This window comes from Struthio camelus, chromosome 31 (assembly GCF_040807025.1).
Source record: "Struthio camelus isolate bStrCam1 chromosome 31, bStrCam1.hap1, whole genome shotgun sequence".
In the NCBI taxonomy this organism is placed as follows: domain Eukaryota; kingdom Metazoa; phylum Chordata; class Aves; order Struthioniformes; family Struthionidae; genus Struthio; species Struthio camelus.
This window is the reverse complement of record NC_090972.1, coordinates 4,900,052-4,916,472: the sequence shown is the minus strand read 5'-3', so window position 1 is coordinate 4,916,472 and position 16,421 is coordinate 4,900,052. Positions and strand designations below refer to the sequence as shown.

Sequence of the window (16,421 nt, the reverse complement as noted above, 5' to 3'; positions counted from 1 at the left end):
CCCACCCATGAATCCCATCTCTGAACGCTGCCCATGAATCCTGTCCCTGACCCCCATCCTCCAACTCTACTGGTGGATCCCACCCCTGAACACCAACACCAGACCCTGCCTGTGATCCCATCCCCGAATCCCTCCCGTCACTGGATCCCGCCCGTGAATCCCCTCCCTGAGCCCCGCTCCGGTGCTCCGCTCCCCGCTGTCGGTGCAGAGGGAAGCCGCCGGCCATTCGACGAGCTTTTATTGCCAACGAGTCCGCGCTGCCGCTGGCCGCGGCAGCCGGCCAGTCCCAAATCCCGCAGCGGGACGGCAGAGCTAGGAGCAGGGGGCCGCGGCTCCCCCTTCCCCGGGAGGGAAGAGCCCTGCCGGGCTGCCGTCAGCGCCGTCCCGCGGCGGCCGTGCCGGGGGGATCCGGCCCCCCACGCGGGTCTGCGCCGTTCCCGCTGTCAGTGGGGCTTGGGGACGTGGCCATCCACGTAGAAGTTGCGGGTGACCTTGGGGAGGGTGAACTCGGCCCCCTCCAGCTCCGGCGTCAGCACCACCTGGCAGCCCAGGCGCGAGTTCTCCTGCAGCAGCGGCGCCATGTCCAGCAGGTCGTCCTCCCTGGCCGGAGCCGGCGTCAGGGGCCCCGCGGGGCGCCTGGGGACCCACGGCCGCCCCGGCAGGGACCGCAGGCGCTGGGGGGGGCCCTGGGGGTGTCGGGAGGCCATGGTGGGGCTGGGATGCTGCAGGGGACCAGTGGGTCCCTGGGAGGTGGCAGGGGTCCATGGGGGTGTCAGGAGACCATGGTGGGGCTGGTGGGTCCCTGGGGGGGTGGCAGGGGTCCACGGGGGGGGTCGGGAGACCATGGTGGGGCTGGTGGGTCCCTGGGGGTGGCAGGGGTCTGGGGTGGGGATGCTGAGTCCTTGGGGGTCCATGATTGGGCTAGTGGTCCCTGGGGGTGAGGGGGGTCCATGATGGGGCTGGTGGGTCCCTGGGGGGTGGCAGGGGTCTACGGGGGTGTCGGGAGACCATGGTGGGGCTGGTGGGTCCCAGGGAGTGACAGGGGTCCCTGGAGGTGTCAGGAGACCGTGGTGGGGCTGGCGGGTCCCTGGGGGGTGGCAGGGGTCCGTGGTGGGGTGGCGGGCCCATGGAGGCTGCAGCAGGGCTGCCGGGCCCCGGGGGAGGGCAGGGTCGGGGCGGGGGGGTCTCAGCGTGGCCGCGGGGGCGGTTACCGCTCGTCGGGGGCCGGGAGCCGCTCCAGGTGGGGCTGGCTGACGTAGACGTGGCAGGTGGAACAGGCCAGCGAGGCCTCGCAGGCGCCTGGGCCCGGGGTCCCGCTCAGCGCCGGGGGCGGCCGCTGCGCGACGGCCAGGGACCCCCGACCCCCTCGAGGTCACGTTTCCCCCCCCAACCCGGGGGCCTGCCCCAACTGCCGTCCCTGGTCCCAGGCCCGACCCAGCCACATCCCATCGTTCCCGGTCCCGACCTGGTCACGTCCCTCCCGATCCCAATCCCAGTCCGACCCAGTCATGTCCCCCAAGTCCCAGTCCCAATCCTGATCCCAACCCTGCTGGGCCCCTCGCTGGTCCCGGTCCCGACCCAGCCACATCCCCCCAGTCCCAGTCCTGGTCCCAACCCGGCCGTGTCTCCTCCCTCATCCCGGTCCCAACCTGGCCCCGTCCCTCTCGATCCCGGTCCTGACCCGGTCTCACCCTCCTGATCCCAATCCCGGTCCCGACCCGGTCATGTCCCCCCAGTCCCAATCCCAGTCCTGGTCCCAACCCCGCTGGGCCCCTCGCCGGTCCCGGTCCTGCCCGGTTCGTGCCTCCTCCCTCACCCCGGTCCCGACCCGGTCTCGTCCCCCCGGTCCCGGTCCTGATTCCCACCCAGCCGTACCACCCCCCAATCCCGGTCCCGCCCCGGCCGATCCCGATCCCGACGCGGCCACGTCCCCCCCGGTGCCGGTCCCGGTGCCGGTACCGACCCTCCAGCTCCAGCCCGTGCCGCTGCGCCAGGTGCAGCACGTTGTCCCCGACGCGGCCGCGCACCGGGACGCGGCGGCCCGCGCGGTCCACGAAGATCACGTTCACCCTGGGGGGGGGGCACCGGGGAGGGGAGCGGGGTCAGCACCGGGGGGGGCGCCCCCCCCGCCGCCGCCGCCGCCGCCGCCGCCGCCACCCCCCGGCACCCACACGGCACCCGCCGGCTCCGGCTCCGGCTCCGGCTGCGGCTCCGGCTCCGCCGCCGCCCCGCTGCCGCCGCCGCCGCCGCCGGCCCCGCGCAGGCCCCGCGCCGCCCCCCGCAGCAGCCGCCGCGTCACGGCGCCGCCGCCCGCCGCCGCCATGGAGGCCGCCATGACGGGCGTCACGTGAGCGCCGCGCCGTCACGTGAGCGCCGGCCGGCCGAGGCTCGGGGGTGTGGCCGGGGATTCGGGGGCGTGTCCAGGAGGGCGTGGTGGGGGCTCGGGGCGTGGCCGAGGGCGCCGAGGGCGTGGCCGGGGGCGTGGCCGGGGGCGGTGGGGAGCCGGGGGCGTGGCCGAGGGCCGGCGCCTGCTGCCCCCCCCCCCCATCCACTACTGTAATTAAACCTCCCAATTAACGCTCGCAGGAGCCTGGGGGCAGCGGGGACCCCGCCTGGGGTGGGGGGATACAGGCGCCCCCAAGCCCCAGGCCCCCTCTGGGCACATTGCCCCCCCCCCACGTGGAGACAGGAGGGGACAAGATTGGGGTTCTCCCCCCAAGGGGCACCCCAAGCCCTCGGCGCCTGGACCCCCCTCGCCCGCCCCACGCGTCCTTGCGGCGCGGAGGAAGAAGGGGGCAGAGGAGAGCGGTATAAACACAGCTCTACTGGGGGCAGGCAGCGGGTGCCGCGGGAGGGGGGCAGTGCGGGCCGCCGGCCGCGGAAACCGGGCAGCCACGGCGAAACGGCGGAAGGGGGAAGGCGGCCGGGGCCGAGGGGGCGAAACCGCGCCGCAGCTCAGCCTGGCACACCCAGCTCCGCGCAAAGGCCGTGAGAAAGTCCAAAAAATAGGAAGAAGGATAAAAAAAATGCCCCCTCCCTCCAGAAGGGAAACCTCTAGAGTGAGAAATGTGGGCCCAGGCTGAAGAAACTTAAAGAGAGAGGCAGCGTAACTGATTTTAGGAGAGAGCAGGGTCCCTCTTCCCAGCTAGTTTAACACAACAACAACAGGAAATAAAAACAAGCATGAAATTAAAAAGACAACTTACAAGATTTCATTACCAAAAAAAGTGTAAAATCTCAGCATCTTAAGTATTAAAAAAAAAAAAAGGAAAGAAAGAAAAAAAACACACACAGAACACAAACACACACAACTGAAATGTATCGGAAGAGTTGGGGGCCGAGATGGCCAGCTCAGCCCCGGCCCCCGGCAGAGGAGAGGGGCCCGGCCGCGAGCCCGGGGGCCGGAGCGGTGCTGCGGGGGCGTGGGGAGCGCGCTTACATTCCTCGCCGGAAGCAGCAGGTTAAGGCAGGGAGCACGCGGTTTCCTGGGCCCCGCAGAGCCCCGGAGCAGGACCGGGCGCCCCAGGAAAGGCGACTCCCAGGCGCTGCTCTCGGAGCACAGCGCTCCCCAGAGAGGTACGGCAATGCCGGGGGGACCTTCGGAAGGACCCACCTACCCGACCGGAGCAGATGGACAGCCGGAAGGGCAGGGGGAAGGTTCGCGGAGGGCAGCTCTGCTCCCCTCGGCCTCACGAGCCGTGGAGCGTCCCTCGGAAGCGGGGATGTCCGCTCCGGAAAGAGCCACGTGGTAGAAGATGCCCGTCCGCTGGCGGGAAGCGTCGGGTTAAACCTTTGCTCCACCGCAGCTGAGGGCAGCCAAGTCTTTCATATCACACACTTTAAAAACCTCAAAAAAAAATCAAAAGGACTAACATTAAAAAAAAGTTTGTACAAGATTTACACATTGGATGAGGGAGATATAGTGCTTCGGCAAGGAGCGGGTTAAAATATCCTCTTCCGCTTCAGGTAGGAGTCTGCGTAATGCCCTCCGAGGCCCTGCGAGTGCTGCCCCACGTAGCAGCCCTCGGGGCTGGGCTCCGGCGACGGCAGCAGGTGGGAGAAGGCCCGCTTCTGGCCGCCAACAGGGGTCTGGAAGAGAAAGACGTGGAGGTCAGCCCAGGAGAAGTGGCAGAGAGACGCCAGCGAGCTGGGGGGCAGCCAGTTCTGCTCTGACCTTGGCATGGGAGCTGTGCGAGTGACTGTTTGGTCCTAAGCCCAGGATACTGTCTCCAGAGCCCACTGGTGGCATCCCAACAGCCTGGAAGAGGAGGGAAGGGAACCAGTTAACAGCACAGTCTGGCTGGCGATCACCCCACCACGCCACTCCTCACGGCTGTCTGCAGCCACTGCCCAGAGTATTTCCAGTCCTAGAGGACACCGGTGGGACGATCTCTCCCAGGTGCTGGAGACTGAAGTAGCAGCTCACCTTGTTCAGGTGACTCTGCTTAAGCCCAGCTTGAAGGCCACTGGTGAAGTACGAATTGGGAGATCCTGAGTAGAAGGGTGGCAGGGGCGGCCCCAAGCCACCTCGCTCGAACCCCGGAGACGCGGCTGATGAGATCTGGAAGAGAAGCAGCTCCACGTTACAAGGGGGGACAAATACAGACCCTAGAGACAGGGTCTGCACCAGCAGCAGCTTCTCACTAGCTTCCCCACCATTTTGTAGGCTCTTCTTTGCTGGTTAGTTCCCCTCAACGCTCAGGGAGGTTTACCTTGTGCCTGCTGTGCCCAAAGCCACCCAGAATGGGCCCAGTGTGGTCTCTCGTCTGGGGAAAAATTCGAGATCCCAAGTCCTTCCAGGAGAGGAGACAGACAGACAGACAGACATTAGAGGAGTCTGGCGTTGCAGGCAGGGAGGGCCATCTATTGGCCATGCAAGGAGGGAGCACCCAGGCGTCCCACCCCAGCTCCAAGGACCAGAGGTCTCTTCCCACTAGACCTTCTCCACAGCCAGGGAGATGGACAGACACCTACCGGCTGGTAGTCAAAGGCATAGCTGTCTCCTGCCAGCCCAGGGGAGGGGAGCAATGGGTCGGACATGGAAGTCTGCGAAATCCTGGGGTTGGAGACGTTTCCGAGCACTCCAGCCTTCAGATTAAACGCTTTGTTGGCACCACCTACAAACAGAGCGTTACCCATCAGCAGGGAGGCAGGGCGCCAGGCAGGGGTTGAGCTGGCTCCTGTTCAAAGCCGGCTGCGCAGGAGGCAATCCGCCCCCGAGCAGCCCTGCTCCTCCCTGCCCTTTACCCCCAGGGAGAGGCAGCTCTGCCATGGAAATTCACAGCCCCAAAGATTTCCTTCTGTGCTTGGAGGAGCCATCCCCAGAGGGACAGCTGGAAACAAAAGGAGCGGGACAGCCAACAGCACTAACGCGTCCCTTTCCCCATCCCTCTGGTCACGCACGGCAGCATCCCATTACCCACCTCCGAGGCTGTTTGCCGGAAGGAGACTGTGCAGGTTTAGGTAAGGGTTGAGAGGAATCTTGAAGTCTTTGGGTGGCTCCCCCAGCAGCGAGACCTACGAGGAAAACGGCCAAGGGAATCAGACTGCACCTCAAGAGTCAGGAAGGGAAACCAATGCTCAGTTACAGCGGAGGACCATGACAGTTCACTGCAGCGCACAGCCTGGAGGTGCCACCGACTTAAAGGAAACGCTGGAGGCGCCAGAACCACCACAGCACGGTGGGGTGGGGGCAGGACAGGCTGACTCCCGACAGAGCCCATCTCTTACCCCAGATGCAGGAGGCCCGTTCTCACTCTGCTTTGGTTTCTGGAGGCCGCTGATGACAGATCCCAGAATGGAGGTGGTGAGGCCTTGCAGGGCAGGTGGAGTTACTGTCGGAGGGGTCAGCTGGGGCACCTGTGTGCCCATCACAGAGCTCTCGCGCTCGACCCCCACGGGTCCCAGGAAAGATGCCAGGGGCACATTTCCAGAAGGCAATATAGGTGATTTCACATGTCCCTGTGCCATATCACCAGCCAAGGGGCCGCCTGGGGAGAGAAAAGAACAGCGATAGCATCCAGCTCCACCTGCGCTTTCAGCCTTTCTCTCCCTCTCCTCCACGCCACACAAGCTGCCTTGTCCCAGAGAGCAGCTATGGCCTCGTCGAGCGCTGGCACCCATCGCTTGCACTCTATCAAGAAACAAACCCAATCCCAGCTATCGCCGCTCCTCCCATCCACCTTGGGGGAGTCCCCTGGGGCTTTCCCACCCCCACGGCACAGGGACCTCTGTCTAGGGAGACATCCTCAGTGTCTCAAAGCCACAGCAAGCCCAGCAATCTCTGCGCGCGTCCCTTCTTCATACTCGAGGAGAAGCAGAAGTGACGCCCGACTTGCAGCCCTGGCTGTGGGGACAGTGCCTGGGAGCAGACCTTGTGTCACAACCCGCCGTCGAGCTGTTACCTGAGGAGAGCTCTCCCAGGAGCTGGCCGGCCGGCTGGGCCGGGGCACTCGCCAAGCCCAGGGCGCCGTGCGTCAGGGAGCTCAGAGGAGAGTCGCCCAGGATCCCGGGCTTCTGCGAACAACAGCAGGAGATTAACCCCAGGCGCGGTGCTGGGGCTGCACGCTGGGGACAGAGCCAAGCTGCAGGAGTGCTGCAAGAAGCCAACCCGCCCGCGGCACATGACGCACGCTTAGAGTGGAGCGTGGGGGCCCTAAGTTACGCAGGCATCGGAACAGCTCGAGGCTGAAGGCAGCAGCTGGCCACCCGGTTAGGAAGCACCTCACAGCCCGACAGGTCGAACAGCTTCCCCTTCCAGACCCTGCTGCCATGCCGAGGGCTGGAGCAGGGTGCAAAGACCCTCCTGAGACCTGGGCACCGATCAGCCACGAGGAAGGGGGAGTTTCACACGTTCCCGGACGATGAAAACACATTGCCCAGTCGCTCTGGGGGAAGGAGGGAGCAGAAATCATAGTGCCTGTGGGAACCAGCCGGCTGCTCAGGGGAGCAGATGAAACCTGGCAGCGAGCGTTCAGCTCAGCAGACAGCATGCAGACGCAAAGGACGGGATCACGACCGTTAGCTAAAGCTCAGCACGCACACACTGCACGGCTCAACTGTTACGGCAAAGCACAAAGAGGAACACGCTACAGCCACCACTTGTCTCTCTATTGACGCATTTGCATTTCAAAGCTCTCCCTGCAGGGCCCAACAGGGAGAGGGCTACAATTTCATGGTTCCTTAAGCAGCAAACACAAGAGAAGAGCATCAGGGAGATACTCCCCCGGTTCAGCACCTGCTTTGTTCAAACCGGTCCATTCACTGCTGGAACAAAGGTCCCCACCCAGCCAGCCCTGGGCGGGAATCGCCTGCTGACCCCACGAGTTCAGAGAGAGTCCAAGAGAGACACGTGCTCACCTCTCCTCATGCACCCAGGTAGCCGGCAGCCGGCAGGCAGCCAGCGCCGCCCCAGCACCTCCAGCTGAACGAAGGGACCAGCTAGTCTGAAGCCCCTCAGCGGAGGCCGGACAGGCTGCCCAGCTGGACCACCGTGCCCCTCGGAGAGGAGCCGCTCACGGCGGCCAAGCTGTGAGCGACCCCAGGCCCCTGTGGAGCTGCCCAGCAGGCTCTGCCCCCTAGGCTCAGAGCTGCGGGCTCCAAGGTGAAGAGGACCACGCTGGAGCAGCAAGTTGCTTCTCCCCTGCAAGCCAGGGCAGGAGACCGCTCCGGTGTACTGGAGGCCGGGCCTCCTGCAGGGCCTCCTGGGCCTGGCCGTGGCCGCTGCCTAGTCCTAAAGGAGGATCTAGGCAAGGCGCTGGGGGAGTCCTGGCGCTACCCCTCCGCACCACGCACACGGCACGTCACGCACAGGCTGCCTCCTACCGCTCACATGGAATACGGCTTGGTTTTCCTTGTTCTGCAGCAGCTGTGTCCAGACCTGGTTCTGCAGTAACAGGGAGTTCCCAAGCAATGCCTTCTGGGGCAGAAAGCACAGCGAGAAAGACCAGAAAGACAGAGGTCACTCAAAGGAGGGAGGTGAAAAAACAGGGGCACTGTGGTTTGAAACGGAGCAAGAGATGCAGGGACAGCAAGAAGCAAACCAGGCAGATTTCTAAAGCGGTGAGGAGTTCCCACTCCTTCCTCTGCTCGAGTGCCTGGTAACTAGGGAGCAGCAACCAAGACCTTCAGGAGAAGCCACTGAGGTACATGAGCCTGACCGGAGATACTGGGCAAGGCAGACATCAGAGGTGCTCACTTTGGCCACGCAAAATGGCCACACTAACATGGAAATCAGCAAGCAGTAAAAGTCTGGTGGTGGCATGAGTCTGTTCTGCAGAAAGGCACAGCTAAAATACCTGAAGGTGTATGTACGCAAACAAGACAATAGCCTCATCACTAAAGCAACGAGGTTTGAGACCTGCATATATCTGCTGCCCCAGAGGTACGAGCAGATTCACTTCACCTCACTGGGATGACATGGACAGGAGCGCAGTGGGTTCGGGAGCGCTCTGTCACTACAGCAGTGGACATCTCGTGTACCCAGAGCCGAGGGAAGTTCGCAGCAGCGAAACCCCTCCATACCTGCTGAGCCTGGGTTTGGTTCTGCAGCGCGAGCTGGAGGAGAGCCGTGGAGAGGGCTGGATTGGTCACGAGGGGCATGGATGGAGCAGCACCAAGGATCCCTGGAGAGAAGAGAAGTACGATGAACCATCTGCCACAGCGAGGACACCCCCTGCCTTTGCACGCAGCCTTACCCTGTTTTCCTCCAACAGCTCCATGAAGCAGGGGGTTGAGCAGCAGCTGGAGGGAAGCAGGATTTCCCAGACTGTTGAGAATCTGAAGGATATTTGGCTCGGGCAGGAGCCCTTTCCCACGATTCAGTGCCTTAAAAGAAAAGAAAAAGCAGCAAGTCAAAAGCAGACACCTGGCTTTGAGGCTTCCACAAGAGACCACGGAGAACCTGCTGGCTTCACCCTGCACTCCCAGGACCAACGCTCTCAGTGAGATCGCACCCAAGTGTTTTGTTGGAGCACAGGGAGAGAGGGAATCACTGACCCAAAACAAAGCCCAGGCCCTCACACCCCTGAAGCCACTGAAAGTCTGGGCGCTGCAGCCATACGGTCAGCTGTCACTATCGGCTGTCTGGCCCTTGGGGCATACAGGATGCGCAAGGCTCAGAGGGACCACGGAGGGAAAGACGGGCCCTTCCAGAGAAGTTCGATGTGGCACTCGCAGCCTGATGTTTGACGGGGCAAACCAACAAGCACGGCACACAACTGAGCGGCTGCTCTACGTAGAGAGCCTTGCCTGTTTCTGCGGCAACGAACGTTTTGCTGTGAATTCTGCTCCTGCACACAGGAATCGCCACCTTAGCAACAGGTTAATTTGTGCCCTACTTCCTTCAATCAGATCCTGAATCTGGAAGCACTAGCATGCCGGTGTCCCCACGCTGGCTAGCCCTTGCAGCATGCAGGTGCCCAGAAGCAGGAACTACAAGCAACAGAAGGAAGCTTTGTAGGTGATCCAAAGGGAACTCGGCTTGGAGTGGGCACGCTGCCAGCGAGCTGAACTACTACAGTCTGTTCTAGGCTGGATACCCAACCCTGGGACGGTTCAAGGAGCAGCCGCTGCGACCTGTCACAGATGACAGCAGGCTGAGCTGGGGAGAGGGCGCGAGGAGGAGGGTACACGCTTTGCTCCAAGAGCCAGAGGCACAAGCCTTACCGTCGCCTGCGCAGCGATCAGTGCGGCCAACATGCTGCGCCCAGGAGGGCCAGGGGCACAGAAGGAGACTCGGATGTGGTTCCCAGCGAGCAGCAAACCATCTGTAGCCTGCTGGACCATCTCTGCCATCTCTGCTGACTCGTACTCCAGGACCGCAAAGCCTTTCAGCTGGCCATCCTGACCGTACGCCAGCTACACGAAAACAAGGCCGTGAAAAGGAGGCTTAGCGCAATGAGAAGAGAGCGCGCTGGCTGCCAACACACAAAGGCCGCAAAGCCTGAGAGGTCCTCATGTGCTGATCTGAGCCAGCAGGACCCTGGGGCTCTGCTCTCTTTGGGCTGTCAATCTTCCCAGCACGCGGTCAAACCGGGCATCAGCGTAAAACGCAAAGTGCCTGGATCTCAGCAGAGAGGAAGAGAAGCGCCAACGGAGAGAGCACCCCAGGGAAAGCGCTGCCTCCCCCATCCCCGTCACTCACCTGACAAAACGTCGGCGCACAGGCTGCAGAGAAGACCTGCCTCAGCTCCTCGAGGTCCGTGTAGTTATGGGGCAGCTTATCCACGCACAAGCACTTGGAATGGATGAGGTCTAGCGTCAGCTGGTTGACATCCGTCCAGTGAACGTACAGAGTCCGTGTGCCCAGCTGCTTGCCCAGTAGGTCAGATTTTGCTCTGGCCGCAGAATCTTTCTTCATGTATTCCACAAAGCCATAGCCTTTGGAGTGTCCCGTCTTCTCGCTGTAAACGAGGAAGCAGCGCTCCAGGTTCCCAAAGGGCCGGACCAGCTCCTCAAACTGCTGCTGCGTGTAGAGCTGCGGGAGGTTGGCAATACACAGCAGTGCGTCCGTGGGCTGCAGCTGCACCGAGATCTCCTTGTCCCGGAGTTTGCTCAGGTGGAATTTCTTGATGGCGGACTCCGCCTGCTCCCCGTTGAGCAGGGTGACAAATGCTGCAAGAACAGATGAGCCCAGAGCAAAGCGTTAAACCCAGAAACGCAGCAAGATGCCGCCGTACATCTCTGCAAGGCCACTCGCACTCGGATCCGCACTCTCAATCTCATTTTGCCCGCAGATGCAAAGCCACCAGCCCAGCCATGGGGACTGGCGAGCAGGGTCGATGCGCAGAGTGTTAGGCTCCAGGTAACTGGGGGTAACCAGCCCCCCTGGCCTCCCCGCAACACTGGCGCACTCTGTTAGTGCCCAAAGCCCAGACAACGTATCATGCACTCATGCTTCGCTCAGACGAGGCAGGAGCCTGAGCCTAAGCACCAAGGTCTCTGCTAGCACTGGCTGGTTAAATCAGACATGACAACTCTCATACTTGGAGAATTCTTAAAGTGAAGACTCATGCAAGGTGTCAGATGGCCCTTCCCCAGTATCGCATGCTCCTGAGCCTCTGGGGAAACAACGGGGCCTGGGACGGTCCCTCCAGCAACACCCACCGCAGAACTGCCACCGGCAGCCTTAGTCCTCCGTCCCAACCGCCCTCCCCTCACAGCATTCAGCCGGACGGACAAGTGCCCAGCATGACAGCAACCTCATGCAACTCCAGAAGCTTTTTCTGTCCACGAGAACTTTCGACTGCGAGAGGCTGGCGGAGCGCTCGGAGGAGCGCCGCGGGCACAGCCCTGAAGGGGCCGCAGGGAGAGCGCCAGGGACTCGGCCGAGAACCCTCAGTTCAGCAGTGAACAGGAAAAGCATCCCTGTGATTTCGTAAAGCAACACAATCCCATGCTGCACGTACAAAGTCTCCTGGGGCTCTAAGCCCCACAGCTTCTAATTTTCCGACTGACGACACTAGCCACCTCATAAATAGGATCCAATGTGCACAACTGAAGAAAAGACCATACACAAGGCACAGTAAGACCGGGACACACGCAGCATTTATACAGAACAAGATCAGAGCACTAGGAGCTCAGGTACACGCTTGAGGTGAGACCGCGGCTTCTGGAAGCAAAGGCACGGCCTTCCCTGAGAAAACATCAGGCAGCAAAAGAGCTGCCAGGAGATGCAGCACAGCGCAGAGGGCTGGCTCACCCGCACAGCGCCCTGTGGGGGCCGAGTCCCAGGTGCTCCTGGCTACGGTTACGGCCTTTGCACAGAGCTGCCCGTCACAGGAGACGCCCGCTTCGCAAGAGCAGCTTACTCACCAGTCCCTTTGTATTTGTCCACAAAGCAGTATTTAAGTTCGTAGTCGCTCAGCAGATCGTGAACTTCCTGTATAAACAGAGTTTAGAGGGGAAAGAGAAAAAGTCAGTTACCAGGGAGAACAAAGTGGCGGGACCCTCTGCATCCAGCCACAGAAAGCGCAAACCCAGCCTAGGCGCAGACCCTGTGTTTCAGCTTGCAGTGCTGCAGAGACTCGCTCCTGACCAGCGACACCTTATCGCTCCATTCAGGGTGGAGAAATCCCACTCCGATGAGTGCTTTTGCGCCCTCTTCCCTTAAGGAAGAGCTGCCCGGAAACCCTGATCGCTGACAAGGAGCCACAAGCCAGTTCCTTCCTCTCCGCGCAGCAGGGAGTGAGCTGGTCCCAGCCCAGCTGCGGCGCTGGCCAGGAAGGAGAGACGGCACGCGTCAAGGCAGCGGGGCCACCACATCCTCGCGCCATCGCCGGCTTGCGCTCGCACGGGCTGAGCGAACACAGCCCAGCGGAGCGCTCCTGCGAGCTGAGCCAGGCGGGTCGGCACAGCGCCGGGCTCAGCAGGAAAGCAGGGGCTCAGGCAGGCTGCGCAGCTGTCTGAACTGGAAGCTGCGCAGAGAAAATCACCTGCTGCGCTGAGTTCATCATTCATAAAAGTCACCTGGGGCACGGGGATTCTTGCAAGATACCCCAGAGGCGTGCTTTCTCCTGCTCTGCTCCCAAACATGCTGGAAATAAGGAAGCCAAGTACACTTGCTCCAAAATTGGCACACTCCCCCAACCACCTCCTTGTCCTAATCACGCTTAGGAGATTAACACTATGCCATATGCTAAAAAAGGGCCTTTTTGAATCAACGCTTCCCTGCATCTTCAGAGCATCCACAGGTAACTTCCCAAAGTGAGCAGCGTCACCTCAGTTGTCCCCAGTTTAACGCCCCGGGGCCCTTAGCATTGCCTAGACCCGTCAGCTGGAAGGCCCCGACGCTATAAACAGCTCATTTCCCAACGAGGACATGGCGGCAGCTGCCAGGCAGCGCCCCACGGCGCAGTCACAGACAGCCGCTTCCAGATCAGCGTCTTCGAACCGGTCCTTTAGCACACCGGCGCTGCCGCAGCCTGAGGCAGCGTGCCTTGCAGCTTCAAGCGCTGCAAAATGATTTATGGCCCTGAAGTCTCCCAGCCACTGCCAGCAGACAATTAACTCCATTTTGGGGTGTGGGGGGGAACAGGTGCAGACAGGGAAATTACTTCAGCACTGAGCTCACAGGAAATGGCACAGCTAAAAGCAGAACCCAAAAATCCAGCCACCAGGTCCCCACTCCAGCTGTGGTGCCACTTCCCTCGGAGAGGCACCGCAGGCAGAGCGGGAGCAGGGCTGTGCTTGGACTGCAGCACTCTGCAGCCACGAGCAAAGCCCCGGAGAGATCCCACAAAAGCGGTTCACGACAACTTCCACAAAGCCCTGTCGCCTTCCTGAACCTCATCCGAGCTCCTGCACATGGAGCCTACCGAGAGCGCAGGCCGTGCCGGAACAAGGAAGCAAAGCCTGCTACGAGAGATGGGTGCTCCAGCCGTTGGAGGATAAACGCAAATATTCACTGTGCTTTTGAACAGCTCAGATCAAGCTCAGTAAGACTGCTGATTGCAAAACAGATTAGCCTGTGAGCTTCCACTAACAAAAACAGAGAAAGGAGCAGGCTGTTATGACTTTCAAGCTTCATTTGAAGACAACGCCCGGGACACGTTAAACGGGGCTGGTTGCTCCTAGAGGCCTGCTCAGAACCAGGTAGCCCTGTTCAAGCAGTAACAGGAATTAGCGCTCCTGCTCCTCCCTCAAGACCCCTGGGAGCCAGGAGAGGACTGAGCTGTGGCGCATCGGAGACAGACCTTTCGCACGGCAACACGCTCGGCGCTCCCCAGGCGTAACCTCAAATCCAGGTTCAAAGATCCCGACTAGTAAGTTGGATATAAAGGACGCCAAAGCAGGCGGCGTGGTACAAGAGAGAGATCGAGACTTTCTGCTCCGCTACTCGCGGCGGGACACGCTGGGTAGGGCTCCGGGAAAGGACGGGCGACCGGAGGAGGAGCCGCGCGCCCCCGCGTCGGACGCAGAAGGAGGCAGCTCGCACGTCCGCGCTGCTGGGGCGTCCCCGTCCACCCGCTTTTCCATCCGACTTTGGTAACGGCTGTAACCACCTCCCCCCCAACACCAGGAATATTAGATATTTCGGAGCCGTATCGATGCCCAGCTGGTTCCAGCGGGCGCTGGCTGAGCTGTAGCAAGGAGGAAGAGTGAGGCTGAAGGGGAGTGGCAGGGCATTCGGCATGTGAGGAAAGGTCAACTGGTATTTGTGAAGGCTGGAGGCTGCAAATCTCGGCTTTCATGGGCGTGGGAAGGACCAGGGCTCAAATCTCAGCCAAGAAACAACAATTCGAGAGGCAAACCGAGCAGCGTGCTATCGCTAAACGTAAACAGACCACGCAGCTGCAAGGTTACATCACCCAGGACCGGCGCAGGAGGAAAAGGAAACAGTCTCATCGCTAGAGGGTTAAGCTAATAAAGCAGGAAACACCGAGAGCTGGTGAGGTGGCGGCTCAGAGCAGGCGGCCGGTGCGGAGGTCAAAGAGCTCCGGAGACCTCGACGCCAGACCTGCTGCTGCTTCGGGACTCCGTGACCCTGCCCGGCCCACCCCTGCCTCCCCCCACGCTGTCCTCCTTCCCCCCTCCAATCTCCCCCAGCTCCAATTCCCTCCCCACCCCGCTCCAGTGACCCCCAGCCCTTGGGCCCCCCTCAGGAGGCCTTGACCCCCGACCTTCCCCTCAGCCCCCGGCCCTCCTGCCTCATCGACCCCCCTCAGGCCCAGCCCCAGCCCCCTCCTCCGGCCTGTGCTCGGCCCCGCCGACCCTCCCATAGGCCCAGGCCCCAACCTCTCTCTTGGCCCCAGCTCCGTGATTCCCCCCCCCCCCAACGTCAGCACCTGCTCCAGCCCCACGGACATCTCCCACCCCCCTCAGCCCCATACTCCCCCCCCACAGCCTCAGCCCCAAGCCCACAGACCCCCCTCCTGCCTCAACTCCAAGCTCTGGCCCCACAGACCCCTCCCTCAGCCCAGGCCTGGCCCCACAGATCCCCCTCCCACTTTGGCCCCACAGACCCTTCTCCCTGCTCAGCCCCAGGCCCTGGCCCCAGAGACCCTCCTCCTGCCTCAGCTCCAGGCCCTGACCCCATAGACCCCCCCCAGCTCACCCCCAGGCCCCATAGACCCTCCCCTAGACCCCCCCCAGCTCAACTCCAGGCCCCACAGACCCCCTCGGCTCAGCCCTCCACCCCCAGCTCAGCCCGAGGCCCCACAGACCCCCTCCAGGCCCCATAGAGACCCCTTGGCTCACCCTCAGGCCCCACAGACCCTTCCCCCCCCCCGGCTCAGCCCTCCCCGGCTCAGCCCCAGGCCCCATAGACCCCCTCCAGGCCCCATAGACCCCCCCCAGCTCACCCTCAGGCCCCACAGACCCTTCCCCCCCCGGCTCAGCCCCAGCCCCATAGACCCTCCTCCCCCCTCAGCCCCAGCCCCACAGACCCCCCCCTTCAGGCGCGACCCTCGCCGCAGCCCCACTGAACCCCCCTCCCGCCGCAGCCCCGGCTCCACGGACGCCCCGTGGGCTCAGGCCCCGGTGCCCGGCGCCCCCCGGTCGCCCCGCGGCCCGGCCCGGCCCGCACCTGGTTGCTCACGTCGGCCGGCAGCCCACGGATCAGCACCTTGCGGCGGTTGCGGAACTGCCGGGCGCTGCGCTCCAGGCGACTCCGCACCTCGGCCGGGTCGAGCGCGGGCAGCTCCTCCTCGGGGGCGCGACCCGGCCCCGGCCCCGGCCCCGGCCCCGGCCCCGGTCCCGGCAGCTCCGGGCTCGGCACCGCCGCGGCACCCGCCGCCGACACCGCCGCCGCCGCCATCTTGGGCACCCACCGCCCCCTGGGACCATCGAGAGGCAGACGGCGGACAGAGCGGCGCCAACACGCCGCCAGCCCATTGGCCCGCCGTGGCCGCGCCCACGCGGCAGCATCCGAGGTGCTCATTGGGCAGAGCGAAAAAAACAATCCGCCAGCACCGGCGCCGACGATTGGGCAGAGAGAACCCGCCGGCCCCTCATTAGCATTCCGCCTCCTGATTGGCCAGAGCAGGACGAGCCTCGCTTTCACCGCCCCTCAACCCTTATTGGCTTGTTGGGACCCCGCCCCTCTCCGAGGCCACGCCCCCTGGCCTATAGCGACCCCAAACCCCGCCCTCACCCTATAGCAACCTTTAACCCTGCCCTTGCCCTACAGCGACCCCAACCCTGGCCTTGCCCTATAGCGACCCCAAACCCCACCCACACCCTATAGCGACCCTGACCCCCACCCTATAGCAACCCCAAACCCCACCCACACCCTATAGCGACCCTGACCCCCACCCTATAGCAACCCCAAACCCCACCCACACCCTATAGCGACCCCACATCCTGCCCTCACCTTATAGCAACCCTGACCCCCTGCCCTATAGCGACCCCAAACCCCACCCTCACCCTATGGCGACCCTGACCCCCTGCCCTATAGCGACCCCAAACCCCACCCTCACCCT

The 16,421-nt window shown here is 62.8% G+C and overlaps 2 protein-coding genes across 3 annotated transcripts; both read right to left on the bottom strand.

Annotated features, from left to right (window-relative positions):
* Nucleotides 1-220: 220 nt before the first annotated feature.
* Nucleotides 221-2,335, bottom strand: FDX2 (ferredoxin 2). Its single transcript, XM_068922930.1, has 4 exons — nt 2,172-2,335; nt 1,964-2,070; nt 1,212-1,299; nt 221-600 (listed from the first exon to the last, which is right to left on the bottom strand). Exons 1-4 carry the CDS (start codon nt 2,333-2,335, stop codon nt 444-446), a joined length of 516 nt encoding a protein of 171 aa, XP_068779031.1. The 3' UTR covers nt 221-443.
* Nucleotides 2,336-3,874: 1,539 nt separating this feature from the next.
* Nucleotides 3,875-15,772, bottom strand: RAVER1 (ribonucleoprotein, PTB binding 1). Of its 2 annotated transcripts, none has more exons than XM_068922904.1 (14): nt 15,527-15,772; nt 11,815-11,881; nt 10,145-10,614; nt 9,667-9,858; nt 8,697-8,826; nt 8,524-8,624; nt 6,405-6,516; nt 5,731-5,990; nt 5,424-5,517; nt 4,975-5,117; nt 4,713-4,793; nt 4,427-4,561; nt 4,175-4,258; nt 3,875-4,089 (listed from the first exon to the last, which is right to left on the bottom strand). In XM_068922904.1, exons 1-14 carry the CDS (start codon nt 15,755-15,757, stop codon nt 3,943-3,945), a joined length of 2,247 nt encoding a protein of 748 aa, XP_068779005.1. In that variant the 5' UTR covers nt 15,758-15,772; the 3' UTR covers nt 3,875-3,942. The 2 variants fall into 2 exon arrangements, with proteins under 2 accessions (XP_068779005.1, XP_068779006.1); XM_068922905.1 differs by having other exon boundaries at nt 6,405-6,513.
* Nucleotides 15,773-16,421: the final 649 nt, after the last annotated feature.